General features: G+C 35.5%; 4 protein-coding genes across 7 annotated transcripts; all 4 read left to right on the top strand.

The window, feature by feature from the left end:
• Positions 1-263: 263 nt before the first annotated feature.
• Positions 264-3,415, top strand: LOC105288111 (sorting nexin-2). The gene is made up of 7 exons (XM_011354126.3): positions 264-362; positions 799-1,050; positions 1,526-1,772; positions 1,853-2,017; positions 2,131-2,252; positions 2,500-2,799; positions 2,859-3,415. The coding sequence occupies exons 1-7, from the start codon at positions 264-266 to the stop codon at positions 3,204-3,206; spliced, it is 1,533 nt and encodes a 510-aa protein (XP_011352428.1). The 3' UTR covers positions 3,207-3,415.
• Positions 3,184-7,411, top strand: LOC105288110 (histone PARylation factor 1). 2 transcript variants are annotated; one of them, XM_011354125.2, is made up of 6 exons: positions 3,184-3,318; positions 4,965-5,107; positions 5,217-5,870; positions 5,975-6,123; positions 6,235-6,473; positions 6,624-7,411. In XM_011354125.2, the coding sequence occupies exons 2-6, from the start codon at positions 4,967-4,969 to the stop codon at positions 6,923-6,925; spliced, it is 1,485 nt and encodes a 494-aa protein (XP_011352427.1). In that variant the 5' UTR covers positions 3,184-3,318; positions 4,965-4,966; the 3' UTR covers positions 6,926-7,411. The 2 variants fall into 2 exon arrangements, with proteins under 2 accessions (XP_011352427.1, XP_011352426.1); XM_011354124.2 differs by lacking the exon at positions 3,184-3,318 and adding an exon at positions 3,563-4,900.
• Positions 7,412-7,541: 130 nt separating this feature from the next.
• LOC105288113 (tropomyosin) lies at positions 7,542-14,784 on the top strand. Of its 2 annotated transcripts, none has more exons than XM_011354129.3 (5): positions 7,542-7,666; positions 8,273-8,698; positions 8,773-8,844; positions 9,156-9,467; positions 13,695-14,784. In XM_011354129.3, exons 2-5 carry the CDS (start codon positions 8,279-8,281, stop codon positions 13,920-13,922), a joined length of 1,032 nt encoding a protein of 343 aa, XP_011352431.2. In that variant the 5' UTR covers positions 7,542-7,666; positions 8,273-8,278; the 3' UTR covers positions 13,923-14,784. The 2 variants fall into 2 exon arrangements, with proteins under 2 accessions (XP_011352431.2, XP_011352432.2); XM_011354130.3 differs by having other exon boundaries at positions 7,542-7,709.
• LOC105288112 lies at positions 13,953-16,946 on the top strand. Of its 2 annotated transcripts, XM_011354127.3 has the most exons (5): positions 13,953-15,319; positions 15,599-15,697; positions 15,957-15,983; positions 16,103-16,162; positions 16,263-16,946. In XM_011354127.3, exons 2-5 carry the CDS (start codon positions 15,605-15,607, stop codon positions 16,428-16,430), a joined length of 348 nt encoding a protein of 115 aa, XP_011352429.1. In that variant the 5' UTR covers positions 13,953-15,319; positions 15,599-15,604; the 3' UTR covers positions 16,431-16,946. The 2 variants fall into 2 exon arrangements, with proteins under 2 accessions (XP_011352429.1, XP_026829248.1); XM_026973447.1 differs by lacking the exons at positions 13,953-15,319; positions 15,957-15,983.
• The last annotated feature ends 132 nt before the right edge of the window (positions 16,947-17,078 follow it).

The following is a 17,078-nucleotide window of genomic DNA, read 5'->3' as shown; positions in this document are numbered from 1 at the left end:
CAATCCGAGACCGAGTACGATCCGTACTGTTCGCATACAACTTCATGGTTGATGCGGTTGACACCCGACTTGTGGAATGACAACGAGCTTTTGAGCGAGTGATTCGTTGATTCGCTCGCATGCGGGCGTCACGTGTCGCTCGCCGATACGCACCCGATAACAACATTTGACGTCGTCGGCATAATCGGTACCAGGGGGGCCGTTCCCTGCTGATCAACAAGCGCGCAGACGAGTCGCCGCCGCCACTTGACAGAACCGTAAAGATGGCCGATATGACGGAATCACCGCCGCTGTTCGACACCGAGTCCAAATTGGACGACCTGGAGGACGATGACGAGGATATCTTCGCGTCCGCAGTGCAGGTATTGCCGAAGGCGTCATCATGCGGACGTCGGAATTCGGGAACATAGAACAGTTGCGATCTCGTCGAGCCGAAACCTCGACGCGCCTGCGACACGCGAGAATGATTTGTGCTGATCGATGTGTGCGTGTACGTGACGTTAATACGCGCGAGATGCAAGGATGCGATCTGGAACGCGGATAACAGCATCCGCGAGTAGCGACGAACAACTACTGAATTAGCCGTAACGTAAAAAATGCTGATTTCCGAATCTGAGTGGTCCAGATGCGTTTTGAGGGAGACTCGCTAGACGTGAAAGCTAATCTCTGTTACTCCCCTTTGATATTGACTCGTATATAGCGTAATGTCATGGTGTATGTCATTGTGCGGTGATGATCTGCCAGTGTACTTTGCCTGCATTTGTCGGACCAATTGACAGGATGTTTTTGTGTTTGTAGGATCAGAGTCAAATGGAGGATACTTCGCCGTACAATGGAGTATCTAAGATTCAAGCAGAGTTGCCAAAACTGTCATTGCGAGACGCGCCAGACGACAACTCGTTCTCCTCTGTGTCTAGTCCAGCTCCAGGTCCCCTGAGCCCACCGCTGGGATTGATGAATACGGATATCGGCGATCTTCATGATGTTCCTATCAATGATAACGCAGACACGTTGTCCACAAACATCATTCATTCTCGGTCTTTAGAAGAGGTGCGTACATAATAATAATTATTTTAGTTTACCATTTACGTGTTTGGATTTTATATCTTACAGTTATCCTATATTATTATTACTATTTACTTTACTATTTATTATTATAATATATAATATTATTACTATCTACTATCCTATAATACTATTGCTATCTCTTGCACTCATGTTTATTTCTATTTCTATACTTTGTATATATCTTTTTCATTTTCTTCTTCTTCATACTAATTTCTGATGTACTTTCGCATACCAATACATTAATTTGTTTCTAATTATTTCCTTGATCTCTTTTTCCACTCCTCTATCATTTCCTGTCTTATCTACTCAATCTTTAATCTTAAAAGAGGTGTGTATGAAAATGTATTTTATATTAGTATAATTATTATGATAAAAAGAAAAAGGAAATACGAATTTATTGATATATATATATATATATATATATATATATATATATATATTTGTATTATACATGCAGGTTCCAGCAGACACATCAGAAATCTTTTTGAAAATTAAAGTCACCTCTCCCCAAAAGATAGGCGATGGAATGGGGGCCTATCTTGCATACAATGTCGAGACACGAACGAATATGCTTATCTTCAAAAAGAGACACTTTAGCGTGATCAGGCGTTTCAGCGATTTCCTGGGTCTTCATGATAAATTGACGGAGAAATACCTTAGGAACGGCAGGATAATTCCACCTGCTCCTGAGAAGAGTGTTATCGGTAAGGACATCATTTTTATTCTTATGGTTTACTCATTAATTTAACAAGATCATGAATTGCTGCATGAATCGTGTCATCAGGTACGACAAAGATTAAAATGTCTGGTGACAAGAGTCAGGAGCAAAATTCGAGCTCCACAGAATTCATTGAACGACGCAGAGCGTCACTCGAGAGGTATCTGAACAGAACAGCTGCACATCCGGTTCTGAGCATCGATCCAGATTTCAGAGAATTTTTAGAAGCCGGTAAGTGAAAAACAAATTTCTTAAAAAATTACGTATAAGAATTTTTCTTGAATTAAATTTTTTCTTAAACTTTTCAAGATTAATATTTTATCTGTTTCTTTTTTTTCTAATAGACGTAGAATTGCCTAAAGCCACCAATACGTCTGCGTTAAGTGGTAAAGGAGTGATGCGGCTTTTCAACAAAGTCGGGGAAACGGTTAATAAGATAACATATAAAATGGATGAGAGCGATATGGTAAGATCAATTTAAACATTAATTTATTGTAACATAATTTATATTCATATATATATTATATTAATTTTCCTTATATGGAATTATCATTATATTATTATAAATTACATAATATAACACATACTATCAAATACATAAAAAAGAATTAATTTGTCCACATATATAAAATAGCAACATTTTGTCACGAATTATATATGAATATTATTGACACGACTAATTTGAAGAGAAAATAAAAGGAATTCTTTTACAGTGGTTCGAGGAGAAGACGTCACAGATAGATTCCCTTGATATTCAGTTGCGCGCGTTACATTCCGCGGTTGCCTGCTTAACGAATCAAAGGAGGGAACTGGCAAGCTTCACCGGTGCCACGGCAAAGTCGATTGCCGTTCTCGGTCATGGTGAGGCCGGACCGTCTCTCGGCAGAGCACTCGCGCAGCTGGCCGAAACTCTGGAGAAAGTGGAAGTCATTAGGAAAAAGCAAAGCAACAGCGACCTTTATCAATTTGGAGAGATGTTGAGAGATTATGTGGCGCTCATTGGCGCAATTAAGGTTGGTATTTCAAGTTCAGATCGCACGTACGTTGATACTTTAACTTACACTTCCTGCAGGACGTTTTTCATGAGAGGGTCAAGGTCTTTCAAAACTGGCAACATGCTCAGTTGATGTTGAACAAGAAACGTGAGCAAAAGGCGCGGCTGGAGCAGTCCGGCCGGACAGACAAGACGAGTCAAGCAGCTACCGAGGTGATAGAATGGGAGGCGAAGGTAGACAGAGGGCAGGAGGAGTTCGACAATATCTCAAAGATGATAAAGGAAGAGGTTGAGCGTTTCGAGTTGGTTCGGGTGCAAGACTTCAAGAAGCAACTGATTGAGTATCTGGAATGGATGCTGCAACACCAGAATCAACTCATCAAGTACTGGGAGAGCTTCTTACCAGAGGCACGAGCGGTGGCATAAACATTCCCCACGGAAGAAACGATGATACACGATTTTCAATGCGATAATAAGGCCACTACGTATCGTGTAATGTGAAAAGGCAGAGTGACTCTTTTGTGCCGCTCGTCCGGAGGTAAATTGGCTGATTAGCGTCGATGATCTTGGTGCATTCTTACCGGAAGAATTCACAAATTTCATTAACAGTATAATTTACAGTCGAATGAACAAAAGAGAACAGAGAGAAAGAGAGAAAGAAAGTATGCATATGTTACAATCTGAAAAAAAGTATATTCTAATTAGATAAACTTAATATTAAAAATCTCTAATTTTTATTATGTCACAATTATTGTCAATATATATATATATATATATATATATAGTATATTGATTCTTTATGATTATCTATATTATATACATTATACGTAATTATATGAAATTATACAATTTGTTAAAGAATGTTCTTCTCACGCGTTTTTTTTCAAGTATCTTTACAACATTCGAATGCATTCTCTGCATATATCCAGACTCGTTACCTAATTAAATAATGATTTAATTCTTCTACTCTAACGTGATGAGTCGTCCATGCGCAAAAGATAATCGTCCTAACGCACCATGAGAAATCTTGGAAAATTTTGATCTTGTTAGTCAATTTTAGCGTTCCTTCTGCTGCAAGTTGCTGCAGATACACAACAATCCAATGCTTCGATGTTATATTTAATTTGCCAATAGTACCCAGATTTATAGCAGTGCTCGAAGCGGGGAAGGTACGATTATTCTTATGTAATCAACACTCGTCATGATTATGATCAGAGCATTTAAATTTGTGCCATTTTATAAACAATGAATCGTATATGTATGAATTATTTCTTGTATACAATTACATATTACAATAACAGTATAGCTAGTCGATCAGCAATTAAGGTATACCAAAGACTTTTCCTGCCAAGCAGTTATTCTACTTTCTCTATTTTATCTAATGATATGATATGTGGTATATAGTGAAGAGTATTAAATCACCAATAAAAATTAAACCTCGCTGGGCCGTGAATCGTTAGGGCCGGATTACGGAAACGGAAAAAGAGATCTCAATCTGGAATTGATATTTAATTTTCAAAAACGGTTCAAATAGTTGTACTTTTGTACTGGCCGCAAATTCCTAAAAGAACACTAGCGCAGGTAGCGATTTTTGTAAGTTACGTTATATAAATATGTAATATTACTACATTGTTATTGATCATAGTCTTCTCAATAAGTGATAAGGGCTCTGAGAAAACGAGATAGAAAATATGACACACATACACTTAGGTGATAAAATATTTTTAGCGTTGTATGTTGGTATATGTAGGACTAACCTATGTAAGAAAAAGTTTACTTTCATCCTTTTAACTATACAAATAACGAAACTGATTGTAGGTACACAATAAAAATAATTGCACATAATTGAGAAAAATGGTTAGGAACGATTAGAATTAAATTAAATTAAACGTACGTAAGCGCATGCGTATTTACGAAGTATAAAACGTGGTCCATCTAACGCTGCAAATGTTTCGAAACATTTTCTATCCTTTTCTTCTTTCAAACAAAAAGAAGGATAGAAAGTGAAGCATTCGTAGTACTAAGTGGACTACTCTGGACTGGAATGTATAATCTAACAAAGATAGTTACTGGAATACTTCAAAACGGAAAAGGATAACCTCGATTTTGATATCAGCTGTGTATGTACAACGATATTAAATCTCTTGATAATAATGAAAATTTGAGTAATATCTTATCTCATAGGAATGATGTCGTCCAGCAAGGAGGATGCTCAGTTCCGAGCGTACAAAGACGATTCACGAATTCCTTGTCAATATGGTGTAAAGTGTTATCAGAAGAATCCGCAGCATCACAACAAGTACAAACACCCGCCAAAAAGAGAAACGGTATCGTGTAACTTTTCAAACGCTCATTAATTAGTGTACAATCGTTATGCCATCCATTAATTTACACATTGGTGTGTCATCATTGTTAATTATCTCCTCGACTTTATAGGCGAAACAGCAAGTTAAAAATAGAACCGGCACAAAAAGAAAACAATCTGTGAAAAATGTGGGAAACAAGACGAAAGCGCAGTCGGAAAGCCCAGAGAGAAAATTGCAGAAAACAAGCGAGCGCTTCGAAAGAAATTTGCACACTCTTTCCCCGAGTCCCACAAGGAGCGACGACAGTAAAAGCAGCAAAGAAGATGAGGACGAAAATTCTGATGTGGAAGAAACAGAGGCATCGAATAATGATAACAAAGCTTCTGATGTGGAAAAAATCGAGGCATCAAATAATGATAACAAAAATTCTGATGTGGAAAAAACAGAGGCATCCAATGATGATATAACACCTAAGGAAATAAAAAAATCACCTAGTCCAATTGAGTGCAAGACGACTGAGAGTGTATCAATGTCTGATGTCGATACTCGGAAAGCGATTTTGGATCTATTCTTGGTTGAAATGCCAAAGGATTTCTTTCAGTTTTATGACTTTTGCAAAGGTATATCAAAAGGCGATCCTCTGTCCGCCTGCAAATCTGTTCGATTGAAACTTGTTGGTCCCTATGACGTGCTAGAAAATAAAATCAAATATTCTGAAAGCAAAGGTGATCGGGACAGGTTCCTTACTCACTGGAGATATTATTATGATCCTCCGGAATTTCAGGTAGGTAGGAGGAACGAAATGTGTCTACGAATAACATTTGTGAATTGTAAATCCAAAAATGGAAGTATCAGTTTAAAACTTACTAGAGTTGTTTTTGTATTTAGACCATTATAAGGTGCGACGATAAAGAAGGATTACATTTTGGTTACTGGCGAGACGATGTTACGGAGAAACTAGTTTTTGTAGCAAAGAATCGAGCCAACGTGAATTGCGTATTCGAAGCCGTTGCGGAAAACATATTTGGTGCTGTCGAGTAAGTACATAGACACAGAATTATCAGAAACATGCGCATACATCTTGTATATTACTTATCACATATTACTTGTACATATATCTGCACTTTTTCCTATTATTTAAATTACAGTGCTTATCTGCAAGACAAAGCGAAATCGGCCAATCCGTTTGAGAAAACTGCGATCACGCGTCTGCAGTCTCAACTAAAGAACTTTGCCAAGCAACATGATATAACTCTCGAGAGGAACACTGTGAACATGAAATCGAGAGAGAAGCAAGTCGTAGCGCGGACTTTTTACAAAATCGGCATCGTAGTTCCTTACAATAAGAAGACTCAGTTGGGATACAGAGACTTGGCAGCCAGCGACAGTAAGTGCATGCAAAGAGGAAAATTAATGACAAATAATGATAAAAAACATTCCAAGTAGCGTTTCTCGTCATTTATATTCTTGATCTTAAGTTATTCAAAATCATTATACGCGATTGAATGTAAACGAATATCTGGTTGACGTTTTACAGGCGACTTGCAGAAGATATTGAAGCAAGTAGAGGAGGCTGGCACTCCAGAGGAGAGAAAGGCACCGCTTGCAAAGCTCGACGAGGTCGTAAGATTGGCCACGATAGCCGCGGACGAATGCGACTTCGGTACTTGCTTGGAGCTGGGACACGACCTTTTTTCAAACGGCAGCGTACACGTTCAAAGTAGAGGCTTACAGATGTTGTCCATCGCTTACACCCATCTACAAAGGCCGCAGTTGTTAAAAATACTCGAAGCACACTTGAAAAACCGAAAGAAGGGCTGCGAATTAAGTGCGTTGTGATAAACTTCTTCTTCATCTCTATTTATGTAAAAACTAAAAAATATTGTTTCATTCTAAATTAAATGTTAACACGTTTGCCACGGTACGAGATATATACGTATCCCGTATCGTATTTTTATTATTCTTAGTGAGGCAAAAAGAAATTGCCGCGGTGAACGTGTTTATTACGTCGACTGGAATCGATTTCTTATTTATTACTTAAAAATATTACTAATGAATTCGTTTTTTTTTTTCCTATGAAAAAGCATTAACATCTTTATAAAATTAGACAGTTACAGCCAAACACATAAGCCATCAAATTTTTAAGCTACGCGGATTATTTAACGGATGACTTACTGATAACGGGTGTGTGCGCGTGTGACATGTCAAGAAGTTAACAGAAATGCAGATCAATATTTTTTATATAAATATTTTGTATTCTGTTGAATTGTATGTTTTTTGAATTTCATGTAAACGAGATGAATTAAATAATACACATCACAAAATAAAAAAGCGTGTGAAGCTGATTGAGTTAACAAAGTTTGTATCGTATAATTGACATCATTCTGTACACATATGAATATGCTTAATGCGCTACCAAGATGCGGCTCAAAATAGATTGGACGGCGAACGGCCAAAAATACTTTACGCTTCTGCTTGGTCGCAGACGTTCAGCGATTCCGGATAAGTGAAGTTTCGATGAAACCTTGATTCTGAGTGGAAGATATCGGATATATATATACGTGCGCATTGGCCTTTCTGGTAAGTTTCCGCGTGCGACACGCTATGTACTATCGGCACAACGGTACTTACGAAAAAAATAAAAATAAAATTGTGAATATCGAAAGCTTCTAGCTCTGATAATAACTGGTGATAATTCTCGTGCATACTTCAGTGTATACTTCGGTTTATCTTTTCCTAATTCCATAGTCTTGTATCTCTTATTGTATCCCGCATTTCTTATTTTACCCTTTTCCATCTTTGTACATCATAATCTCCCTTTCTCTTAATATATTCTCTATTATATCTCTGCTTTCTTTCCTAAAATCTTCTATAGCTTCAATTTCCTATCCGTTCCCGTTATAACTCGTTCTTTCCCTACTATATAAATAAATACTATATAATATTACAAAAATTGGTACACGCGCGATATTATTGTACGCATTAAATTAATGAGATACAAATAAAAAGATGTAACATGACGTTCGCTTGAAGTACGATGCAGAATCTAACACGAACGGAAAAGAGGCATCGCATGTTCGTTGAAAAGTCAACGATTCTTTGCACTCCTTTGTTCTCTTGGCGCGACTAGATTCTACTACATTTCTCGTTACAATTAAAGTTACTGATCTCTCATCGTTCTTGCAGAGAGCGATGTCCGAAGTGGAGAGATTAGATCCCACGGCCGGCGGAGATGCGCCCGTTGTTGAAACGCCAAAAACCGGCGACGTGGGCGACGCGATTTTACAATCGACCGAATGTGCACCTGAATCTATCAATGTAACGTCGGGAAATGTCACTGCACCCGTAGAAAAGGCCGGAGCACCAACGGAAATCAAACATTTAATAGAAACAAACAGCGGGAATATGCTTGAGGAAGTCGCTAATCCGAACATGGGCGTCGCGCAATCGAAGGATGCCGACGCAACCGACGCAGAAATCGCGAATCTCGTCGCGGAGGATACGTCTGCAGTAGGAGTCAACGCGCAAATGCCCGCTGCGGAAGTCGACAGTTCAATTGCAATCACGCTGCAAGACGAAGAAGCGTCAGAAAAATCTGTCGATGAAGAGAAGGTGAAAAAAAGAGACGAGACGATAGAATTTTGTTACTTTAAATTGTCATTGACCAAGGTGCGTGTTGTGCTTAGGCCGACGAGTCAACGCAAAATACGAAAAGCAACAGCGCGACATGCGTGTCCAGATTGGAGGCAGAACTGCGGGTGAGGGAATCCCTGGAAGGCGCAGACCGCTCTGAGAGAAATGAATCGTCATCCCTTGAGCTTGATAACGCAGTTATATAAATCCTCACGTTCTCTCTAAAGAATTACCTCGCAGAGTTATCCCACATTTATTTGCCATATCTTTAACTGCTGTAACAGATGTACATTATTAACAGCATTCCATTTTTCAAATTATCTCAACGATTTTATTTTATTGAGAGTTGTTAAGATGAACGAACATTAACTGGGATAAGTTCCAGTGAATCTTTCAACCTTTGCGTAAATTAATTTGTGACCTTTATGACCAGTAGAAAAGGACAAAGGAGCGCGACGATTATCGAAAGAAGCTGGGAGACATGGAGACCAAGTTAGCTGCCTTACAAGCGTCTTATGACACGATTACGAACCATGGCAGCGACGAAAACACTTTACAACAATCAGTCGAACAGTTGCACGGCCAACTGGCACAGACCGCGATGATGTACGAAGAGAGGAATCGCGTGATCACAAATCAGGAGAACCAGATCAATGCCCTGAACAATCAGGTGGCCTCACTGAAAGAGGTAGTGTCGATCACGCGAGATCTGCTGCAGATTCGTAACATGGAAGTGAAACAGCTGCAAGTGAGTCGATCTTGCTCTTGATTCATTGGTAATATTTACACGTCACGACATAATATGAACTACAGCATAAAATCCAAGAAAATATCCCGAATGATATAAGAATCTTTCTTTTATTCAATCAATCAATCAATTTATTTCAGCTTTCGTTCAAGGGACTTGGTTTACATTATATTTTCCTATCCACACTCATCCATCCACACTTGACCTACTTTAAATACTAAATACTCCTCCTGTACTTTCTTTCTGCTTAACTTATATAATTTAATATATCTTACCTAATTTATACTACCTTCTTTCTTCATATTTACCCTAAATAAATACGGTTTATCCTTTTCTAATTCCATAGTCCTATATCTCTTCTTGTATCTCGCATTTCTTATTTTACCTTTTTCCACCTGCCTCTGTACATCATATCTCCCTTTCTCTTAATGTATTCTCTAATATATTCTCTATTACCTAGTGCTACTCCTCGTACTTCTCTAATATCTTATTTATATCTGCTATATATATATATGGAGAAGGTTGGACTCAGCACACACCTGCCTCACTCCCTTCGTTGTAACAAATCTTCTTAAGAATTCTTTCCTTGTCCTTATCTGCACCTCTGTTTCCTTCTAAATTTCTTGTATCTTGTCTATCATGTCCTTCTTCACTCCTTTTTCTTCCATACTCTTCCATAATTTTTCTCTGTCTACATTGTCGAAGGCAGCCTTCAAGTCCACGGTATTTTTCCTTCCTTCCATAATTGTTCCATTAATCTCTCCATTCCTTTTATTATTAGTTTTAATTATTGTTAATACCTCCATACTTCCCGGTCTCCGTCGGGATACCATTCACGCTGAGTGCCTTGTCCCGCTTTAATTTTCTTACCGCAATCTATATTTCTTTTACCTCCAAATCTTTTTCTTCTTTTTCTCTACTTTTCCTTTCTTCTTCTTCCCCTATTTCTTCGCCATCTGTCCTCTTCTCACTTCCTACTAACAATGCCATGAAATAATTTCTCCATTCCTCTTTTTGTATCTTATCCTTCATAGATTCTCCGCCCTCTCTCTCTCTTCTTCTTTCTTCTATTTATGAAGTCCCATATTTCTTTCTCATTCTTTAAATTTCTCAATTGCTTTCCTTCTACTTCTCTCTTCTTCAGGATTTCTTTTAATTTTCTCCTACCTGCCAGGAAATCCTCCTTCCTTCCTTTATCTTTTATATCTTCTCTTCACCTCTCTTTGTTTCCTCATGCACTCTCCTCATGCACTTCCTATCTCAGTCCTTGTGTTTTATATTCCTTTTCTTTTTCTTCTTTCCTTGTATTCCTATATATCAGTCCTTCTGCACTCCATCTTCGATTAATACCATAAGGATGCAGTTATTATTCAGTAACAATGCTTTTTTTTAAATGCCAAAAAACTAAATACACCTATTCCGTACTGCAAGCCTTGCTGCTGTCTTCGGCTAGATACCTAGTCTTTCTGCACTTTTTTTAAGTTTCTTCCAATTTTCCTCTATTGTTCCTAACTCCTTATCCTCCACGTTTCCAATTTCGTCCGTCATTTCCTTATATAATTGTCTTGCTTCCTCAACCCAACATATAATCTTCTCTTCTTTCTGCTGCCCGATTTCTTCTTCCTCTTCCTGCCATCCTGCATTTGTCTTCTTAAGTACCATTTTTAACGGCATGTCTGAGTCCACCTCTACCCTAAATTCTTCTAACTTTTCCAATATTATTTCATTTACAATAATATAATCTAATAAAAAATACAATAAATAAATAATACATAAATTTTCTTCCTACTATCCCTATCTTATCTTTTACCCTTATTTTTTCTTAAAATCCTCTTCTCTTTCTCTCTCTCCACCCAGCTCTCCTATTCTTATATTAAACTTTCCTCCTATAATTATTCCCTCCCCTTCGCAATTTTCCTTTATGTTCTTAAACAACTCTTCTACTTCCTTTCCTATCCTTTTTTTGTATATCATTTTCTCTCCTTTAACTTTTAATACTTTTCCAAACATATGACTCTAGTAATTTATCTTTAATCCTATTCCAATCCCCTTCCTCCAACCATGTTTCACATAATCTTATAGTCATATCCCTTTATATAATTCCAAAACCTTTTGTCCTGTCTTATAATTCTCGCTACATTTCAAAATCCCACTTTTCTACTTCCTTTTTCCCCAAACTTTTTCTCCTTCCTCATTCCTTTCTTGGCTTACGCAAAATGCTCTTTTTCTTTTTTCTCTCTTCCTATTCCTCCTATTTTCCTCCTTTTACCTTTCTTCCCATTCCTTCTCTCCCTCCTCCATTTTTCCATATCCTATTTACTCTCACTTTTACTCTATTTTCATTATCTTTTCCTTTATTCCTTTGTATCTTTGCCCATTCACTAATTCTTTCTTATGTTTTCTATCTTCCCATGTGAGATCATGTTCTATAAATACCTTCTCTCCTTTTAATCTATTCTTATTCGCCATTATCTCTCTTTTTTCCTCTTCACTACCTATTTTCACTATTAACGCTCTTACACTCCTTCTGACCTGTATAATTTTGCATTCTACTTTCAACTTTTCTTTTAATAACGTTTGTACTCTATCCATCCACACTTCCACATTTCCTTCCATATCCAATCCCTTTATTGCAATATTGTTTTTCCTTTTCTCTCTCTCTTTCTCTAACATTATTCTTTTTATGATCTTTACCTCTTTCACACTCAGTCTATCTTCGCTCCTAATCGACGCTTCCTCCCCGTTACTTCTACTACTCATGCTCCCTCTATTACTCATTCCCTTTGTACTCATTTCCTCATACTCTAACGCTCCTATTAAGAAAGAAGACGAGTGGAGAATTGAAAATGAAAATGTTGGAGGAGAAGTGGGATGAATTAGATAGGAAAATGCATTAATTTTCCTATCTAATTCATCCCACTTCTCCTCCAACATTTTCATTTTCAATTCTCCACTCGTCTTCTTTCTTTTCCATTTCTCCATATATTCTATACTTTTTCTCATATAATTCCTACACTCGTTTTCTATCTCTGTCCACTCCCTTTTCACCTCCTTAAACCTTTCCCACTCATTCCTTACTTCTTCTATCCTATCCACCTCAAACCTAACCTTTTTCTTTGTCCGACTCTCTACCCTTTCCTTTTCTTCGTTCCTCATCTTATCGTTTCCATCTTCATTATTATTTCCATCTCCTAATAATTTTAGCTTGCTTTGTCTCTCTTCTCCTCCCCCTTTTCCTATTTTACACTTTCCTCCCGGTATCTCCATCCCACGTGCCGCCATAACCTCACTTTCGCCTCTCTATCTTATCCTATCTCCTCTCTTGTCTCGTTCCAAGAATCTTCTTTACTTATTTCGCTTTATCCTATCTTACTTTCCCTCTATCGCTCGCTTCTTACCTATATAGAAGTCTTTTATCAACAAAAACTGTATAAAACTGAACGCTTTCACGCACACACACATTCACTCTTTTACGCCCTCTACCAAGTCATTTTTCTGTTATTAAAAATATATATTATATATGTATATTTTATATTATATATAATATGTATAAGGATCTGTATATATTTATATATATAAATTTATATATATTATATGTATTATTCGGTATTATATATTTATTTATTTATTTATTATAGTCCTTGCCTTTCGGCTTAGGACAGACTTCCGGTTCCAATACATACATCCGTTTATATACCTCAAACAAAAAACAAATATTTTTCGTCTGAATATAATATAATACTAATATTAAACTTCTAACATAAACTTTAAAATTTTAAAAACTAACTTTAAGCTTTGAAGTTTTACCGCTTTACAACTTTAAAGCCTTAGAACTTTAACACTCTCTAAATTTAAATATACTAAATAAACTAAATATATTAATAAATTAACTAAACTGAAATAGCTGACTAATCTTCCACTTTTACATTCTACATTCAATCCTTCAATTTCCTTTTTTGCCTCTTCCTCCATTCCTTTGTTTCCATCTTCTTTAATTTCTTGTTTCCTACTCCTTTTTTTTCTCTTTTTCACCGTGCCTTTCCTCTATATATTAATTTATATAATGTATATTGTACCGAAGAAATTACAGAGATTGAAACCTTATTTTGCGCAGAATGAATATTTATTAATTTCTTCCATCTCATGTTCTCTTCGAGAATTATGTATGATTTTTGTTGTGCATTATTATCATCAAGACCGTTATGTTTCTTGATTGACACGTTGCAGGCCGAAGTCGACAATATGGAGAAGAAGATCTCTGAGGAGCGTGATCGACATAACGCTATGCTAAATAAAATGGACACGGCGATGCGACTCAACGCTGATCTCAAAAAGGAATACGAGACTCAGTTGTCGCTGTTTCAGAGTCTTCGCGAGAAGTATGGCGAGAAGATCACTCTGCTGACTGGAGGGAAGGAAGCTCTTGACACGGAAGCTGCTTCTACGTCCGAATGAACACTTTCTTCGTACGCGCATTATTCGTGCGTCGTTGATGTATTTGGCATATAGATCTTTTTGTATCGCTCGATATCTAGTACCTCTGTTATCTCTCTAACGGATATTAATAAAATCGATGTTTTCATCGCTACGCGATTTCCTGGTAGCATGATCATAATTTTTTAAGAAGCACTAAACTTGCGTTTCATCAGCTTGTTGCACAAATAACATTTCCAATATATCAGGCACATTTATTAGATCAGTGCATAAGTTCTCTTGCCGGCTTTGCAATTTTTCTTTATTGAAATGAAACAATCACTACGACTTAAATCAAAGTATTTTCTATGACTTTTTCTCATTTTGTCAGCAACATGCGAGTACCACGAAAGAAGGAGTCATCTTTTGAGGCGATCCATTCATCGACCTATTGGCAAAAACTTATTTATGCATCGATCTGATAAATGCCTGGTATTGGAAATGTTACATCATACGTCAGGAAATACCAGGCTGATAAGTCATTCACTATTTTTCATTATTTTTCCTAATGACAGATTAATGACGAATTGAAGCAAAAGTTATTAAATGAAGAAGAGTCACACAAGCCACTTGCTTTTCTTATTTTGTATATTATACTTTCCCAAGTATTAACATAATCATAATTTAATTTTTAAAAAATGCTAACTTGCATTTCGTCAGTTTATTGCACAAATGCGCAGTATATAAATGTCTGATGTTAGGAATGTTACATCATACGCACGTCAGGAAATACCAAACTGATAAATCATTCACGGGGTGTTCATCAGTTTTCCTAATGCGATAGATTACTTGACGACTTAATTGATTGAAGCAAAACTTGTTATTAAATAAAAAAGTTACATAAGATACTTATTTTTCTTCTTTTTATACTTTATTATACTTAAGATATAAAGTATCTTTTGTGATAATGATATGAAAACTGCAAAACTATTAAAAATGAAACTAAGTTTAGACAGGTTTAAGTCTTCATTATCCTCTTAAGCCATTACTCGTATAATTTATATAATTCTTTAATATACTTTTTAAATTATTGCAATGGAGAAATTAATTCTTTATTTGAAAGTTTGTTGTTAGACGAAAGTGATATTATTGGCATACCCGGTACATTCTAATACTGTATCTAATATTCTGCGTATCATCATCAAGTCAAAAGGGTAAATGGCACTTCGAGGAATAGATACAGCGGAAGAACAAAAATGTTTTGGCGCCGAAACTGTATACAAAACAGAGTTATCGATGATTTAAAACGATTTAAAAAATATCAATTCCAACGTTATAAGAAGCAGTTCGAAAGTTTTATCCTTATAATTTGTCTTGAAAGTGTATCATCGACAAGTGTAAAGTGAAGAAATAAAGAAACTATTTCTGCAGAAATACGGGTAATTTAAAAGAAATTATTACAATACAATAGGATTTTATTTTGCGAAATCGCGTTTCTTTTTTTTTATATGATAATTGTAATTGAGAATAATTTTGCAGTGTAAAATCGTAACAGAACTGTAGTCATTTTTAATCTTTATATTTTATATTATTTTCATGGAAAAATAATTTGACAATATATGTTGCTTGAATGTCTTACTTAATATTGTGACAAATAAAATCTTACTTTTAAACATTTTTGGTTTCTATCCTATTTTATACGCAATGCACTGTTTCAGAAAAAGATGAAGATATTAGCAATAAGCATACTTATATTCTGCGTTGTAACAGTGTCCTCAAAACCATGGCTATATGGATATATGGATTCCCATGGAAAGGTTGGTTTATATACCTTAATTAAATAATTTTGCATAAAACATGATTAAGTAGTAATTTTTGTTGAAATGGACAACTATAAATAAACAACGATATTTTGTCGTTTATTATAATAAAAAAACGAATACAACTTATCGAAAAATGAAGAATAATTATTATTTTTAAAGTTTGTATGCGCAATAATATACATCTTTGAAATATAACATAACAGAGATATAAACTAATTGTAAGTAATACGTGTTTATTTTTTATTTTGTTTAGTGGTTTCGAGGCTGTAAATTCTTTGACGTAAGTACTTGATAATTTATTTTATTGAATTGAATTTATTAATTCAAAGCACAATCAAATATATTCAATGGTGGATGTAAATAAATATGTTATTTGATATGATTATTTGATTTTTTTAGGATGTCAATTTAGGCCGACGGTATCCCTTGCAACATACAACTTTAACATCAGAACCTACGGTAAAGTTCATGATATTTAGTTAATAATTCAATTAAACAACATCGTGAAATCGTCTCTACTTATATATTAAACTTTTTCCAATTATTTAAATTGTTATAGTTTCCGGAGTGGGTGCAGTCGCATTCATTGCAAAACGAAATACAAGATAATACCGGAAACAAAATAAACGAAAAAATCGAAGATAACGTACGGAATGAAATAGACGACAATGCCGAAAACATGCCGCCACCAGAAAAAATTATATTGACAAACGAAGATATTAAATGAATAAATTAGTAAAGTAATAAAAAAAATTTTAATTCCTCAGTGAAACGTACTTCAACAATTATACAGACGTTGATGTGCGTCATACGAATGAATCATTGACATTTTATTCTTTCATGGACCAACAAAAATAGAAAAATAAGAAGCATATTAGTTTTACCTTGTGCTTTTTTTAGCTTCATCGTGTTGCGAACAAGGAAAACAAAGGAATTTGAGAAATTACGTATTGAGCGTAGTCATCATAATAATCGATAATAATAATGATCGAGAGTAAATCCATTCACCAGTTGAGATACTACAACAGACTTTATTTTAGTTAGGAAAATATAACAAACAGATTTTAAATCTCGACAGAATTCAAACGAGTATTTTCAATGAACAAAAATATATCTGCTTTAATTAATATAATTGAAAAAAATATTATAATTAATTAAATATCTGTTTTTCACGCAATTCTCACGTTATACTGTGTAAATAAATATCACATATGTTGAGTGTAATAAATAATTAAGTATCATACATAATATATTCTAGAAATTAGCTTTAATATCTAATATTAGTTTCTATAGCAAATTTTCTGTAAATATTAATATGTAAAATTATAATTATTTAAATTTGATTTCTTTCCAATTACATGTAATACTGTAAAAA

This window comes from Ooceraea biroi, chromosome 10, assembly GCF_003672135.1.
Source record: "Ooceraea biroi isolate clonal line C1 chromosome 10, Obir_v5.4, whole genome shotgun sequence".
NCBI classification, from domain to species: domain Eukaryota; kingdom Metazoa; phylum Arthropoda; class Insecta; order Hymenoptera; family Formicidae; genus Ooceraea; species Ooceraea biroi.
Note: the sequence above shows the minus strand (reverse complement) of the source record. Positions and strands in the feature narration are given on the sequence as shown.

Bases quoted from the DNA above. Each gene is read 5' to 3' on its own strand.
- LOC105288111 (XM_011354126.3), top strand. From the start codon at position 264: ATGGCCGATATGACGGAATCACCGCCGCTGTTCGACACCGAGTCCAAA. The intron at 1,773-1,852 runs GTAAGGACATCA...TCGTGTCATCAG, and splicing joins TCCTGAGAAGAGTGTTATCG to GTACGACAAAGATTAAAATG. The intron at 2,018-2,130 runs GTAAGTGAAAAA...TTTTTCTAATAG, and splicing joins CAGAGAATTTTTAGAAGCCG to ACGTAGAATTGCCTAAAGCC.
- LOC105288110 (XM_011354125.2), top strand. From the start codon at position 4,967: ATGATGTCGTCCAGCAAGGAGGATGCTCAGTTCCGAGCGTACAAAGAC. The intron at 5,108-5,216 runs GTATCGTGTAAC...TCGACTTTATAG, and splicing joins ACCCGCCAAAAAGAGAAACG to GCGAAACAGCAAGTTAAAAA. The intron at 5,871-5,974 runs GTAGGTAGGAGG...TTTTGTATTTAG, and splicing joins ATGATCCTCCGGAATTTCAG to ACCATTATAAGGTGCGACGA.
- LOC105288113 (XM_011354129.3), top strand. From the start codon at position 8,279: ATGTCCGAAGTGGAGAGATTAGATCCCACGGCCGGCGGAGATGCGCCC. The intron at 8,845-9,155 runs GTGAGGGAATCC...TATGACCAGTAG, and splicing joins GATTGGAGGCAGAACTGCGG to AAAAGGACAAAGGAGCGCGA. The intron at 9,468-13,694 runs GTGAGTCGATCT...GACACGTTGCAG, and splicing joins TGGAAGTGAAACAGCTGCAA to GCCGAAGTCGACAATATGGA.
- LOC105288112 (XM_011354127.3), top strand. From the start codon at position 15,605: ATGAAGATATTAGCAATAAGCATACTTATATTCTGCGTTGTAACAGTG. The intron at 15,984-16,102 runs GTAAGTACTTGA...TGATTTTTTTAG, and splicing joins GAGGCTGTAAATTCTTTGAC to GATGTCAATTTAGGCCGACG. The intron at 16,163-16,262 runs GTAAAGTTCATG...AAATTGTTATAG, and splicing joins CTTTAACATCAGAACCTACG to TTTCCGGAGTGGGTGCAGTC.